This window comes from Equus przewalskii, chromosome 25 (genome assembly GCF_037783145.1).
Source record: "Equus przewalskii isolate Varuska chromosome 25, EquPr2, whole genome shotgun sequence".
Taxonomy (NCBI): Eukaryota; Metazoa; Chordata; class Mammalia; order Perissodactyla; family Equidae; genus Equus; species Equus przewalskii.
In genome coordinates, this window is record NC_091855.1 from 44,595,575 (window position 1) to 44,611,755 (window position 16,181).

Sequence of the window (16,181 nt, forward strand, 5' to 3'; positions counted from 1 at the left end):
GTGGCTATACCAGTTTGCATTCCCACCAGCAGTGTATGAGGGTTCCCTTTTCTCCACACCCTCTCCATCATTTGTTATTTTCAGTCTTGGTGATATATAGCCATTCCATTGGGTGTAAGGTGATATCTTAGTGTAATTTTGATTTGCATTTCCCTGATGGTTAGTGATGTTGAACACCTTTTCATGTGCCCATGTCTGTTCATATCCTCTGCCCATTTTTTGATCTGGTTGTTTGTTTTTTTGTTGTTTAGTTGTGTGAGTTCTTTATATATTATGGAGATTAACGCCTTGTTGGATATATGATTTGCAACTATTTTCTCCTAATTGATGGGTTGTCTTTTTGTTTTGATGCTGGTTTCCTTTGCCTTGCAGGAGCTCTTTAGTCTGGTGAAGTCCCACTTATTTATTTTTTTTCTTTTGTTTCCCTTGTCCGAGTAGACATGGTATTCAAAAAAATCGTTTAAGGGGCCGGCCCAGTGGCATAGTGGTTAAGTTTGCACGTTCCGCTTCGGCGGCCTGGGGTTCGCCGGTGTAGATCTGGGTGCAGACATGGCACTGCTTGGCAGGCCATGCTGTGGTAGGCGTCTCACGTATAAAGTAGAGGAAGATGGGCACAGATTTTAGCTGAGGGCCAGTCTTCCTCCACAAAGAGAGGAGGATTGGCAGCAGATGTTAGCTCAGGGCTAACCTTCCTCAAAAATAAATAAGCAAACAAAAAGATCCTTTAAGACTGATGTCAGAGTGTACTGCCTATATTTTCTTCCAGAAGTTTTATGGTTTCAGGTCTTACTTTCAAGTCTTTGATCCATTTTAAGTTAATTTTTGTGTATGGCATAAGATAATGATTTGCTTTCATTCTTTTGCACATGGCTGTCCAGTTTTCCCAGCACCATTTATCGAAGAGACTTTCCTTTCTCCATTGTGTGTTCTTAGTACCTCCGTTGAAGATTAGCTGTCCGTGAGCTAATGTTTTTCTAATGCCTGCACGGTGCTAGGCATGTTCATTACGTAATCTACATACCAGTGAGTTCCACATTTGTGTCTCCAGTCAAAACCCTCATCCTAAGACTATTGGATTAGTCTTGTACATTGCACCAGAGAACCTACACTCACCCTGCCTGTGTCGTAGTCAGCTTGGGCTGCTGTAGCAAAATACCATAGACTGGGTGGCTTAAAAAACAGACATCTAGGGGCCGCCTCGGTGGCACGGCGGTTGAGTTCGCACGTTCTGCTTCAGCAGCCCGGAGTTCGCCAGTTCAGATCCCAGGTGCGGACATGGCACCGCTTGGCAAAGCCATGCTGTGGTAGGCGTCCCACGTATAAAGCAGAGGAAGATGGGCACAGATGTTAGCTGAGGGCCAGTCTTCCTCAGCAAAAAGGGAGGATTGGCAGCAGATGTTAGCTCAGGGCTAGTCTTCCTCAAAAAAAAAAAAAACCCAAAAAACAAAAAAAACCCAGAACAGACATCTATTTTCTCACAGTGCTGGAGGCTGGAAGTTCAAGATCAGGGTGTCAGCATTGTTGGTTTCTGGTGAGGATTCTCTTCCTGGCTTGTAGACGGCCACCTTTTTGCTGTGTCCTCACATGGCGCGGGGCGGGGCGGGATGGGGAGAGAGAGCTTGTTCTCTGGTGTCTCTTCTTATTGGGGCACTAATCCCATCATGAGGGCCTTACCCTCGAGATCTCAGCTACACCTGATTCCCTCCCAAAGACCCTGGCTCCAGATACCATCACAATGGGGGCTAGGGCTTCAGCAGACGATTTTGGTGGGGTACAATTAGTCTGTAGCGTCCTGTTTTATTAGGTTTGCTGTATGTCCCTCACATTTCTGGATCAAAAGCAACTATTTGTTTTGATTTAAAGGATATACTACTGTAGACTGCTGTGGTAATAAGAATAAATGGAGATGTTGATGCAACCAGTGGTTTCCCTGGAGTACTGGATAGCTTTGAGTAGGGGAAAGCTGGTTTCATAGAATCAGAGACTTTTAAAACTTTTTATTTTGAAAAAGTGTCTAGCTCGGAGAAGAGCTACACAGTGAGCTAACTCTGCGCCCCCTTTCAGGGTGTGCTTCTCAGTGACGGTTTCTTCTGAACCACTTTAGAGTGGGTGCGTCCCTCATGCCACATTCCCCCTGTTGCTGCTGGGTGCATTTCCCCAGCATGAGGACATTCTTCTGTGAAATCCAGGGCCAGGGGCAAATTCAGGAAATTTAACACGGGCACAGTACTTCATCTACTCTGCAGTCCGTATTGCACTTCTGCTAACTGTCTCAACAGAATTCTTCATAGCATTTTTTCCACTCCATTTCAGGATCTGATTCAAGATCACATACTGCACATAGTTGTCATATCTCTAGTCATCATCTTTCACCTGGAGCAGGTCCTTTACAAAGAAATAAAAAGTCTATCCTTTATCACACTGCTTTTTTTTTTTTAAATATTGACACCTGAGCTAACAACTGTTGCCAATTTTCTCCCCCCCCCCCCAAGTTCCCCCAGTGGATAGTTGTATATTTTTTAGTTGTGGGTCCTTCTAATTGTGGCATGTGGGATGCCACTTCAGCATGGCATGGTGAGTGGTGCCATGTCTGTGCCCAGGATCCGAACCAGTGAAACCCTGGGCCGCCAGAGTGGAGTGTGCAAACTTAACTATTTGGCCATGGGGCTGGCCCCCGACATTGATATTTTTGAAGAATACAGGCCGGTTACTTCATAGATCATTCCTTAGTTTCGGTTTGTCTAGTGTTTCTTTTTGAGTATATTCAGATTATGCATCCCAGACAGGAATATTAGAGAAGTGACCTTGTGTACTTCTCAGATTATCCCTTCAAGAGGCAAACCCCAGGGCGAAGCTAATCTCTCACCTAGTCAAGCTGTTGTCTGTTTTCTCCATTGTGTAGTCACTATTTTTACCCCTGCACTAATCAGCAATCTGTAGGGGAGATACAAGTCACAGACTTTTAAAGCTGTCCTGCGGTGGAGCTGGTAGTTGGGATGGGGGGAATCTCTGGGTCTGTGGCATTCAGAGATGCATTTTAATGTGTTATTACATATTTGGTTTCCAAATACAGTTTATTTCAAGTAAGGGTTTCCCTGCTCTATTTTAACTTCCTCAGAACACAGGTGAAGAATCTGTTGGATAGAGAGGTCATCAGGGTCTGCCTTTCCACCCCTGGTCTGCATTTACTATTTTGAGTTCTAGTCTAGCAAGCTTTTTATTACCCTCTAAATTGATGGATAAACCAAATTGTGGATAATCCTATATTTAATCTTAAAAATGGACCATCTTTTCTCAGATTTTTAATTAAAATGAAATTTATATCAAAGACATCCAGTACAGGATTTATAGTATGTGTAAGACTAAGATTGTCCTGGGTTGGTTTTTAGGAGGACAAAGACACTGATTCCACCAAAGAACCTCTGGATGACCTTTTCCCAAATGATGACGACGACCCTGGTCAAGGAAGTAAGTGAAGGGAGTGGTGGTTAAATGCAGCATACAAATGGAAAGTGGTTTGTCTTCTTGGGATCTAATTGCCATGATTAGGGGCGTCTTAGTGTGTACAGCCTGCCTCACAGGAGCACATGCACCCTCGGATTGCTTTGTGTTTCTCAAAAGGATTTCCAATCGTTTTCTTGTTGCGATATAGTAATAAGTTAGACCAGCCTCTGGCAAACAGGGGCAGGCGCAGACAGTTCAGACGTGATCCATGGCTTCTTACAGAGTGAAAAGGCAGAGTGAGCTTTCCTGATGCTGAGAGCAGTCTCACTGCAGCGCACTGTGGGGGCATCGCAGCGCCCCCGGCAAGTTACTTACCCCGCTTGCCTAGGGAGTGCTGGATAGGTCTCCATAGTGTAGCAGCTACGTGCGGATCTGCACCAAAGCTAGAGAAGGAAATTTTAACTCGATGATGTCATCTGGATAATTTTCTTTAAAAATATCTGAAGTGAAACTTTCTCTTTATAGTCCAGCAGCAGCACAGCAGTGCAGCAGCAGCCGCCCAGCAGGGTGGCTATGAGATCCCTGCACGGCTGCGCACACTCCACAACCTGGTCATCCAGTATGCCTCACAGGGGCGCTATGAGGTTGCCGTGCCCCTCTGCAAGCAGGCCCTGGAGGACCTGGAGAAGACTTCTGGCCATGACCACCCGGATGTGGCCACCATGCTGAATATCTTGGCCTTGGTGTACAGGCTAGTAGTTTTCATTTTATCCTCTTAATTTTACCTAGAGACAGTACTTTTAAAGAACTTGCTCTTAAAATACGTTTTTATAAACCTGTATAAGCTACTTTTTCAGTCTTATCATTCAGTTCCCTTCACACAGCCAGGGGTTAAATTCAAAATATTTAGCAAGCTCTATAGCCAGGGCATCACCCTGTGGGGACAGACGTTTCCTGGAAGCCCCCCATTCACCTTTCTAGAGGAGCCCACACACACCCTTCTCTCTGGCGAAACTAAACTCTTGATTTTTTTCCATAAGACTCTGTGTACGAGGTTTCTTTTGTCCAGAATAGCTTTCCCACTATGCCTGCCAGCAGCCTTCCCACCTTTCTAGGGCCTTGTTCACTCTCTCTCCTTTCTGAATTCAGGATTCCACTTGCCCCTTGCCCCTTGCCCCTGTTGTACCTTCATAATCCTTTATCTCTGCCTCTTAGGGCACTTGCTCATTATGTTGGGCACTGGGTTATTTGAATTTTGTTCTTTCTTCTCCTGGAATATTGACTCCTTTAGGTTGAGGACCAGGTTGTTTTCGTTTCTCTGCCTCTTGTATTACTCTACCATGTTTCCTGCTTTAGAAGCCCTTGGTAAATGTATTGAGTGGATTTAGTTTGCCCTCATGGCATCAGGAAATGATATGTTGGAGCCCTTTGTATGCTCGTGTCTTTAGCTGAACTAACCTGAAACAGAGCAGATCAGGGTAAGCAGGGAGCTGAGGAGGGAGAAAGTATTCACACAGCGGGATTGGTTTACTGTGGCCATTCCAGTTTTGTGTTTTCAGTTAACTATTTCATTTCTCCTCATTGGTGTGGTTGTTTCAATATAACAAACATTTTTTGAGACCCAAGTATATGTAAGACTGGGCTGGTTCCTGTGAGGCCCTAAAGTTGAATACATAATTCCTATTCTCAAGGGGAAACCACAACACTGAATTTGAAGTTCAGAGAATTTAGTTTGTATCTCTGCTAAATGGGGACTAGACAGAGGTGGTTGTTCAGAGCCCTTAGCTTTTCTGAGCCTCAGTTTCCTCACATCTAAAATGGAAGCAGTTATAATATCTGCTCAGAGGGCCAAGGGAAGGATTGTGGGGATGTGACACATGGTATTGCCCGGCAGACATGAAGCATTCAAACAGCATTGTCTAAATTTGTTTCTAAAGGAACTTATAACCCTGTTTAGAAAATAAGCCGTTTACATTCATATGTAATTACAGAAGCAGGAAGACTGCGGTATTGTTCATAAAATAACGCAGAAGTGTTCGTGGAACAGAAAGATTCCTTCCAGCTGAGAGGATTAGAGAAGCATAAATGGAAGGGTTGGGAGCACTTTCTGGGGCCTTGAAGAGTTGGTAGGATTTTAGCAAGTAGAGATGGGAAGGGGAGTTGGATGTTTTGGGGCATACTCCTGAAGCCAGTTTTGAAAAGCTCAATGGCACCAGAAAAGCAGTAAGACATGGGGCTAGAAGGGGCTGGGCTAGATCAGAGAGGTCTCTCGGGCTGTGCTGAGGGTGCCTGAGGGGAACAGCGGGCTCTGAGTTGTGTCTTAGAAGAGTCTCTTTGGCGTGGTCCACAGGACAGAGTCGGGGCTGGAGCCTGGAGTCTGGGTGGCCAGTCAGGAGGCTTGCACAGGGTCTTGAGGAGTATGGAGATGGGAACCTGAGCAAGGACAGGGGCAGTGGGGAGGAACAGGAGAGATGAGGGCTCAGTGAAGAGAAAGGGAGCAATACAGCCATAGAGACGTGATTTCTTAAAAAAAAAAAAAAAGAAACAAAGAAGAAAGCACCCTTAACGGCACTTCTTAAAATGAGATCATGCTCTGCAACTGCGCTTTGTTGGCAGCATAGTCTTTCATGACTGCATAGTGCTCTGTTACAGATAGTCCTGGAATTTGTTCAGTTTTTCTGTTGACGGACACTTGGGTGGTTTGCACACTCTTACTGTTATGATTGTAGGAATTCCTTAATCACAGGTATTTTCATTTAAAATCTTCATAGGTTATGCTAAATTTCATTCCAGAAAGGTTTTTAAAAAATTTTTATGCCTACTAACAACATGAGAGCCTCTGGCTAACACTAGGTACTCTTATTATAAATGAGTTAAATAAAAACGCATGCAGAACATACCAGGGTTTTTCTTGTTCTCTGTAAGCATGCATGGTGGTACTCTTAGCACCGTACTGGGTACTGGAAAGACTGGAAAGTCGGTGACCTCTCTTCAGTCTTGTGTTTTTCCTTAATGCTGTCACCTGAGAGTTTATGCACGTCAGTAAAAAGTTTGAGAAAACATTAGTAGCTACATATATATTCACATTCAATACTGCATCCTACAACTGTACCATAGCTCATTATTTCATCATTCTTATATTGAGGGACATTTAATTTTAAGCTTTTTTGGGGCCATTAATATTATGCTGATGTGAACATCTTTATAAGTTTAGTTCAAGATTTTCGATTTTTTCTTAGGATCAATTCCTAAAATGGGTTAGACTGTAAACATTTTACAATTCTTGGTACATATTGCCAAACTGTTTTTTAGGAAGGTGGTGGCAGTCCTGCTACACTGTCACCAACGTGGGGCAGCATTGGTCATCCCTTACTCTCTATTAATGGAGAAATGCATCATTGTATTTTAGTTAGTGTTTCTTTGATTATATATTTTCAGTCATTTGTGTCCTGCTGTGAATGTTCTGTTATCTTGCCCATTTTTCTCTTAGGATTTTAATGCTTTCAGTGGTATACTTTTGTTTTCATTTTGAGTTTGAATTTCCTTGTGGGCTTGTTATATGAATGCTGGGCCCCACCCTTAGAGTTTCTGATTCAGCAGGTCAGGGGTCGGTAGGGCTGAGTTTATAGCAGGTTTCAGCGGAGTTTGATTGCTCTCAGTGTGGGGCCACTGCTGAGAACCAGTGCTCTCACTCTTGGTGAGACCTCACTATTGTCTGATTAACAGTCCCTGATGTTTTATGACATGTCATAGTTTATGAAAGTACTGGGTATACCTTGTCTCATTTAGCTGTTGCAACACCCTTAGGTAATAGTTGTTACTGTTTTTCAGTGTCTACCAGTTTTTGGTTTTTTTTTTTTTTTTTTTTTTTTAAAGATTTTATTTTTCCTTTTTCTCCCAAAGCCCCCTGGTACATTGTTGTGTATTTTTAGTTGTGGGTCGTTCTAGCTGTGGCGTGTGGGATGCTGCCTCAGTATGACTTGAGGAGCGGTGCCATGTCTGCACCCAGGATTCGAACTGGCTAAACCCTGGGCATGCTGAAGCAGAGCATGCGAACTTAACCTCTCGGCCACAGGACTGGCCCCTGTCTAGTAATTTTTGAAACTTTATTTCATACTTGCTGACTTTCATTAGAAGTTTGAGCCAGTTTATAATGTGTAATAGGATGATGAAGGAAGGAAAAAACCCAATATACTTGGTCAGAATTAGTGTGCTTCAGAGGTTCTAGAAGCGTTATTAACCCTGTCCATGTTCTGTAGGGCAAAGCCTTGCTGGGCAGCTCTAATTACTTAGTTGAGAAATATGTGTACCTAAGTCTCATATAGCAAATAAATCCTTTGCAATCACAATGTCCATTAGCACACTTAAACCAAGGGGAGCTAGGCTGGTGGTGTTTCTGTCTTGCCACAACAAAAAAGATCCTCATTCCTCCTTACTCAAGGAAGTGGTGGCAAATTATATACCAAATTAAGACAGTACAGTGTATTGTATTTATCTTTTCAGTATACAGGTAGTGTATCATTAGCTTCTTAGAGTAACTCTGGGAGTTAGGTAACGTGCTTTATAGATGGGCCAACTGGAACTGCAGGAGGCTAGTCCTAAAGCCACATAGCTGTTAACTGGCAGAACCCAGGCTTGGATGCTGGAATCAGTTCATCTGATACCATGTGAAGCTCCGTCCACTGTTCTCGACTGCGTCACTTATCCTGTGTGGGGCAGCTAGCATGTGCAGGACAACACTGCACTGTGGGGCAGTATTGTCCCAGTGATCTAGATGGGAGGACCAGGTTCAGAAGCTAAGGAGGCCTGATTCTGGCTCATCTTGCCAGTACATTTATTGATGGAGACTTTCTCTCTTACACTAGTGATGTGTTTAATAGTTTTAATAGCTGACTTTTATCTTTTAAATAGTTGAAGCTTAACTTTTATTTCTGTAGTTCCAAAATTACATTTTAAAAAGATGTAGTAAGCTACATCTAAAACAGTTAATGTGTGTTTTTCAATTTAGAGACCAGAATAAATACAAAGATGCAGCAAATCTACTGAATGATGCCTTGGCTATCCGTGAAAAAACTTTGGGCAAAGATCATCCCGCGGTTTGTATATCTGGTTCTTTCGTTCTTTTTATATTTTATTTTCTCTAATTGTTTTTTACCCAACTCATTTTAATATTAAACTCAACAGGGAAGGTTTAAGAGCTGCCTTTTCACTAGATGGCACAGGTAGGAGTCTTCACTTACTTATACCAGTGATACGCTTCAGTGCTGATGACTCATACTAGCCCATGCCAGTGCACACTTAATTTGTTTATCAGCACCACCTCAAATGGATCACAGACTGTATTTTTTGATCCTAAATCAAATTGCATGTACTTCTATAAATATTTTTCTGAAGAGTTTATATTCAGATTTGCATACAGATCTGTTTTGGTTGGCTTTGTGACTTCCAGTGAAATTAAAAAAAAAAATCAAGATCATGTTGATGTTGATTAATTATAGTATTCTGCAATGTTACTTCGTATGATCTATCTGTATTACAGTCAATTGCTCTTTTGCTTTTAACTGACGTCATATTCCTTCATCCAGCTAAGAGCACTTCACTGTACATGGTGGGTATAAATGAACACGTGGTGTCTAAAATCCTTTCCCTTGGGGTTGTTTACCATTCTTCCTGATTCCCTCTGTGTTGATAGGTGGCAGCAACTCTCAATAACCTTGCAGTGCTCTATGGCAAAAGAGGGAAGTACAAGGAAGCCGAGCCGCTGTGTAAAAGAGCTCTGGAGATCAGAGAAAAGGTGCGGGCCAAGGGGGGGCTGCTTGTTCTCTGAGATGAGGTGTTTTGTGCTTTTTAAAGTATTTCAGTTTAAAATTTTGAGAAATGACCACTGTGATATATGTCATTACTGACCATTTACTGAAAATAATTCAATAAGGTGGACAGCTCACAAAACACAGCCATACTGGCTCATACAAATGGGTGTGTAAGAGGTGTGGGTATTCAAAGGGTGGAGCTTTGAGTCTGCATGCCCTCCCAGCCTGAGGTGGCTGAGGAATGACTCTGTTGAGGAAGGAATTCCTGAGGACTGAGGTGGAAAGCATGAGGGCATTTCATTTGACAATGGGGCATGTGCCTGTCAGTAAGAAAACATTAAAATTTAAAAATAAATTCACCAAATATGCTTATAAAGCTTAAAAAATGAAATAATTATTTTCATAACTAGAGATTAATTCAGAGCTATAGATTGAGTCAATGTCATGGCTATTTAATCCCAGCTGCTACAGTTTATGGTAATTAGGTATTGAAAAAAATGTAACTTGTGAATTTCAGCAGTACTGTGTATGACTGTTTTCAAATGTTACAGAGACTCAGGTGTCAGGTCCATGCCATGAATGACCAAGGGTAATTTTGTAACTTGGTATTTTTTGTGATTATTTATCAGTGATGCTGAGAGATTAATCATTTAATTTTGAGCCCTATGACAAGGAATTGGGTAAAGGAAAGGGAAAAGGGTCTCATTACCAAATTATGCAGGTAAAATTGTATCATGTTGCCATCCACATAATATTTCTGAAATAAAATGGTCAGATTTTGAGTGGACTGGGGTTAAAATTGGAGAACACAAAAATATCAAATTAAAGATAATGAACTATATATGATTATCTGCCAGATTCCTTCATATATATTTGCTCTTTCATTCACTCATTTAGCAAATGTTTATTGAGTACTTGAGAGCCCCTTGTTTGGTTAGAGTTGTTGATTTACAAATCAGAGATGCAGTTCCTTCGCCAGGAGCACAGTCCGCTAGACAGACCTTAGGAATGCAGGGTGCGTGGCTTCTAGGATGCAGCTCTGGGAGAGGATGGAGCAGGGCCTCCTCTAAGTCCAGGGCTTCGGTGTGTTGGAGATGGCTTCCCACAAATGGTCGGTGTTTGAACTGAGTCTTAGGTAACTGAGTTCAGAGTTTCCCAGGAAGGGAGAGAGGTAGGAGATGCAGAAAGGGGTGGAGAGAAAGCGTGCCTCATTGGAGAGTATGTAGGTCAATGAGCAGAACTGAGGATAAATTGCTTGTTCAAGGTACTGTGGAAATAATTTCATATTTATTCATCTATCTGTGTGCCAGCACCTTTCTAGATGCTGAGATTATATCAGAGGAAGACAGACAAAGACTTGGCACTCTTGGGGCTTATGTTTTAATGGGTGAGAGTCAGGTAATAAAGGACTAAATAGGTAAATGAGAGAGTTTCAGGTAGTGTACTTGCAAAGAAAGAGAAAAACGAGGTGCTGTGCTTGTGAGTTAACTGGGTGGGGATGGGCTGAGGGCTCCCTTAAATTGGATGTAGGGAAGTTCTCTCTGAAGGGGCCGGAAGGGAGACTTGAAGGATAAGTAGTTGGGGGGTGCGGAGTGGGAGAAGAGCATCAGGCTTCTGGGACAGCAAGTTCGAAGAGCCCTGAAAGCCATTTCAGTGAGGGGAAGGAGTTTGGGTGATTGTAGAGGACCTCCAGGTCTGAATGTGAAGGGATGTGTAGGCTGAGCTGAAGAGCTGGAAATTTCCTTTGAAGGCTTGTACGGATAGGAACAAGTGTAACACGGTAGTTAGAGCCAGAAAGGGCTGGGTTTAAGTTTGGACTCTTCCAGAACTTGGCAGCCAGGTTAACACAGCCTTTATAAAACCCAGTTTCCTCATCTTCAAAATGTGCAGGATAACGTTACCTACCATGTAGGATTATTATGAGAATGTCTGTAGAGAAAATTGGCACAGTTCCCTGCCTCCCCACAAGAATGAGAGTTCAGTAAATTCTGGTTATTTTTATTGTTACACAGCGTGAGAAGCCATTTAAGGATTATAAGCCTGAAAATGAGGCATAGTCATATTTATGTTTAGAAAGATCCTAGGGTGGAGAATGGGTTGGATTGTAGTGAAACCAGTAAGTGTTTTCTAATACACTGTTTTTTATTTTCAGGTTTTGGGAAAGGATCACCCTGATGTTGCTAAGCAGTTAAATAACTTGGCCTTACTGTGCCAGAACCAGGGCAAGTATGAAGAAGTAGAATATTATTATCAAAGAGCCCTCGAGATCTACCAGACAAAACTGGGACCCGATGATCCCAATGTGGCCAAGACAAAAAATAACCTGGTATGTTGACAGAGGTACAACTCTATAGATAGAGCCAGAATTGTTTTCTTTCTGAAATATGAACCTTGTTTCATTATTTAACCTGTAGATAAGAATGTGTGCTTCATTTACATATTAAGAATACTAAGTGTTTTATTTTATTTTATTTTAAGGCATCCTGCTATCTGAAGCAAGGAAAATTCAAGCAAGCAGAAACACTGTACAAAGAGATTCTCACTCGTGCACATGAAAGGGAGTTTGGTTCTGTAGATGGTAAGATATACACTCCTGTTTCAAAGCAGATATAATTGTAGGATGCATTAAAAGTAGTGATTTCCAGCTTGAACTTGGTAATGCCCAAGTCATCACAGTATTTTCAAGATAGAATTTGATTTTAATTTTAGAAATGATTTTTCAAATAGCGCTTAGAGGAGAGGATATGACACAGCCTGAGTGCTCATTGACTCATCAGTTTATCCATTCATTCATCATCCAGTGAACATGGTGAACACCTGTGTTCTTGCCTGGCATACTGATAACTCAGTGGGTTTGTGCACCCTGTGGGGTGGGGTGATGGCCACCTGCCCATGTCTTTCCATGCTGACCTCTCCAGAGTCCGTACTTGCTTCAGGCACAGTTTAGACACACTAACTCCACAAATCCTCCCTGCAGTCGTTAATGCTTTCTGGAATTGTTCTGTAATCCAGTGGTTCTCAAAGTGCTGGCAGGGACCAGGAGCATAAGCACCACTTGGGACCTGTGAAATGCAAAGTGTCGCCCTGTCCCAGGCCTGCTGGATTGTTTCACTGTCTTAAACCGAGGCCTGTCTCCTTTATATTCCTTCAAGTATTATAGGTGCGTAATACACAGTTTGGGAATAAATATTTTTATAGGATTTAAATTGCTCAATTAAATGATGTTTGTATGTTACATAAGGCATTTTTTTTTCCCTCCATCAATTATTACATAAGATGTTCAGAATGAGGCCAGTTGTTACTAGTGTGCTGGAAACCTTAGAATGTGTAGGGAAAGAGAGGTTTTGGTTGATAATTTTTTTTTTTGCTGAGGAAGATTCACCCTGAGCAAACGTCTATTGCCAATCTTCCTCTTTTTGCTTGAGGAAGATTTGCCCTGAACTAACATCCATGCCAGTCTCCCTCTATTTTGTATGTGGGTCACTGCCACAGCATGGCCTCCCATGAGTGGTGTAGGTCCGTGCCCAGGAACCAAACCCAGGCTGCCAAAGCGGAGCATGCTGAACTTAACCATTGGACCACGGGGCTGACCTCAATAAAATTTTTGTCTTACAGAGATTTTCTAAAATCCACTTTGGAAGAATCTTTGGAAAGTATTTTTGGTTTTTTTCCTCTGTTAATAATCAGTGGAGCAGTAAATGTCTTTTACTGTCAGAAGATAGCGATGCCCAGGTTCGTCATGCTGAAGTTGGGTTCTGTTTGCAGTTGTGTGGCAGGATAGGACCAACAACTGACCTCCCTGGCGTTTTGTAGTTTATGGGGAGCTTGCCTCTCCTCATCTAATTGCGGAGGCTGTGCTGGTTTTGTAGTGATTCCAAGACTGTCTCTTTAAGGCTGCTTGTAAAAAATTCTACTCTTGGGGAAGACTTGTTTCCTTGTGGTTTGCTATCTTCTTTCTGCTAAAAATAATAGCATGAAGTTCAGTTAATTGGACTAGTTAAAAACAGTTTTCTATACTTGGATTTATCCTCCATACAAATGTTAAAACGTAGGACAGAAAGGCATTTTTTCTTTAGGCAAGATGCAAATGTGTCCTGTGATGCTGTTGGGGCGTGACCTTCAGTCTCACAGGGCCTTTTGTTTTTCACAGTGTGCACACTGAAATTTGTGACCTGGTTTGTTGTCAGGAGATCAAGCCCTGTTAACTGTGGTGTCTGCTTAGCTATTCTAGCAAGAGAGTTAGTTTAGTAGATGGAGCTAAAACCACACTACATAACATATTAGTAAGTTTTAAATACTGTTCAGTCTTTTAAAAACAATATTTAATCACTCTTCTATGACATCATGAGTAATAATCATAATAGTTAACCACGTACTGGTCTTTCAGTTAAGCAGTTTAAATGTATAACCTTATTTAATTTCCTCAACGCTCCTGTAAAGTGGGTCAACGTTACCCCATGTTAGGAGGACACTGCAGACTAAGTAGCTTGCCCAAGGTCGGTAGTTGATGAGTGGTTGGACTGGGTGGGAGTGCAGGTCTCTTCCTCCAGAGGCTGAAGTAGGTCCTCATGGTAAGAAACCTCAAAAATTCATGGAGAGATGGGAATGTGAAAATCACCCATAATTTCATCACCAGGGTATCTTTTAATTTTTTTGGTGTTTTCCTTCTTTCTGTGCCTGTTGATTTACATTATTGAAGCCATACTTTGTATATAATCATGTCTACTGTTTATTTTCCTTTATGCTTGCAGCATAAGCATTTCTCATGTCATAAAAATATTTTCATCAGCTTCACTTTTAAGACTCTCTGTCCTCCGTGGTGTTGGGTACATAAGTTGTAGAAATGTTGGATGAGTGGTGTCAGTGTTCTCAGGAGGTGAGAGGACTCTAAGGGAATACTGATTGGCATCTCTTCCAGTTTTGCTCTTAATATCTTACTACCTCTTTTTAGACTTTTGTTTAATGCTGGACTGCTCAAATTCTAAATACTCCCATGTGTTATGTGAGGATTCTAACATTAAAATGTTTCATTTTAGGGACCCTAGCCTGTGGCAGGTTCTTTTGATGGTTGCCTACACTGTCTAGGTACCTTTGATTCTGCGTCTTCTCCTCACAGTGCTGCACATGTCAGCCGTCTCCTGCTTGTATCTTGTGATCTAGTTCTGTCTTCATAGGCTTTCTCCTCCCTTGTGAGCCACATCTGTCCAAGTTGTAAGAAGTAGTATCTGAGGAGGATCATATAAAAAACAAAACAAAAACCTTGCAGTCACTGGAACTTGACAGCTTCTACTCAGTGGGCTCTCTTCTTCAATTTATAGTGTTATTTTTTCTTCCCCAGATGAAAACAAACCCATTTGGATGCACGCTGAAGAAAGAGAAGAATGCAAAGTAAGAATATACTATTTTGAGAGATTTTGTAAATGAGATTTTCTAAATTGGATATATTGCTTTCAAGATAATTATTCATTTGAAATTATTTGTTATAATTTAGGGAAAGCAAAAGGATGGGACATCTTTTGGAGAGTATGGTGGCTGGTACAAGGCCTGCAAAGTTGATAGGTATGTCTGTTTCACTGAAAACACCAACAGCTGTGGAAAGTACTAATGCTTTAAAGGCAGCTTGTGAATGACTGAATGTGTAAAGTTCCTGAGGGTGGTGTGGTTGCACAGTCCCATATTTTCCCCAAATTCCAATAAAAAGTTCCATGCTTTGTAAATGAGATAATCTACAAACACAAAACCCACTGTAATATGGGTAAGATAGGAGTTTTGTCCATTAACACTATTTTGTCCAGGCCTCACTACCGCATTGCAGGAGAAAGAGACAGCTAGATAAAGACACAGTAGTTAAGGTGGCCATAGAGCAGACTCATGGGAAATAGGCCAGCAGATGTGTAAAAGCCAGCACTTTGCAAATATGTGACCGGGATGCCATGGGGAGACCCTAGGTGCACACCCCCCTTTCTTCGAGGCCCTAGGGTCTCGATATCTGCAGAGGGCTGTGTGAGCTCCTCCAAGACCAGCTCTGTGAGCCTGTGCTTGCTGCCTCCACGCCATGGGCTGTTGCAGATACCTTTGTTCCCTCTTCTGACCTGAACCCCTTTCCTGCAGTCATTTTCCTATCTTCACTTTCATGCATCCTTTCAGACTCAGTTTACTAGTCATCTATTTCAGGAAAACTCTTTGAACCCCTAGTTTGGAATAAACCCCTCCTCTGGGTTCCATGTAGCACTTACCGTAATGTCTTAAATTTATATGCTTTGTTTCTCCCACTGCTGTGTAATTGTCTCAAAGACGTAGAGTATAGCTACCTTATTTCTGTGTCTAAAGCACCTATCATTAGTAAGAAAAATGTATCTTGAAGTACATATCTATACTAAAGTGAACTAGGTTTGTTTTTAGTTCTTTAGTAAGACTGCTCGGTCAAGAGTACAGAAAGACACCATCCCTGTCCATATTGTTTATTCTGGCTTCACACATGCAGCATTCATTCTCTGACTCAGACCCTGAAGATGGTGAGGTTTGGATTCGTTCTGCTTCCCCCTCTGCCTGTGGAGAGAAGGGAGAAGGTGAATAGCAATGTTAAAAACACCGTGTCCTCTTTACCGCTCAGCACAGGATAAGCTCTGCCTCCAGGCGAGCATGACCCATCACAGACGTTTCTGTGGACACAGTGGCTAGGAATGGATGAGAGCAGCACAGCCTGGAAGAGGGCAAGGGCGTGTCCCCCAGCCCTGCAGAGATGTCTTCAGCAAGCGGTGCCAGGGTCAGCCGTGATGGCCCCAAACAGCACTGGTAGGCAGGCAATGCTTGAGATAGCAGAGCTTCTTAGAATTTTACAGTTTAAAAAATTACCATAGATATTTAAAAATTATTTTTATCCAGACATAAGTCTCTTAGTCCTTTAGATTATGTGCTGTTGATAGT

The 16,181-nt window shown here is 42.1% G+C and overlaps 1 protein-coding gene across 29 annotated transcripts in view; it reads left to right on the forward strand.

Annotated features, from left to right (window-relative positions):
• KLC1 (kinesin light chain 1) overlaps window positions 1-16,181 on the forward strand; it is a 64,243-nt gene that overhangs the window by 23,936 nt on the left and 24,126 nt on the right. For all 29 annotated transcript variants that reach the window (XM_070593423.1, XM_070593397.1, XM_070593400.1 and 26 more), the window contains exons 4-11: window positions 3,390-3,468; window positions 3,970-4,195; window positions 8,453-8,540; window positions 9,137-9,238; window positions 11,407-11,580; window positions 11,733-11,832; window positions 14,593-14,642; window positions 14,746-14,813. In XM_070593423.1, coding sequence (XP_070449524.1) covers window positions 3,390-3,468; window positions 3,970-4,195; window positions 8,453-8,540; window positions 9,137-9,238; window positions 11,407-11,580; window positions 11,733-11,832; window positions 14,593-14,642; window positions 14,746-14,813 — 887 coding nt within the window. The remainder of the gene's footprint in view (window positions 1-3,389; window positions 3,469-3,969; window positions 4,196-8,452; window positions 8,541-9,136; window positions 9,239-11,406; window positions 11,581-11,732; window positions 11,833-14,592; window positions 14,643-14,745; window positions 14,814-16,181) is intronic.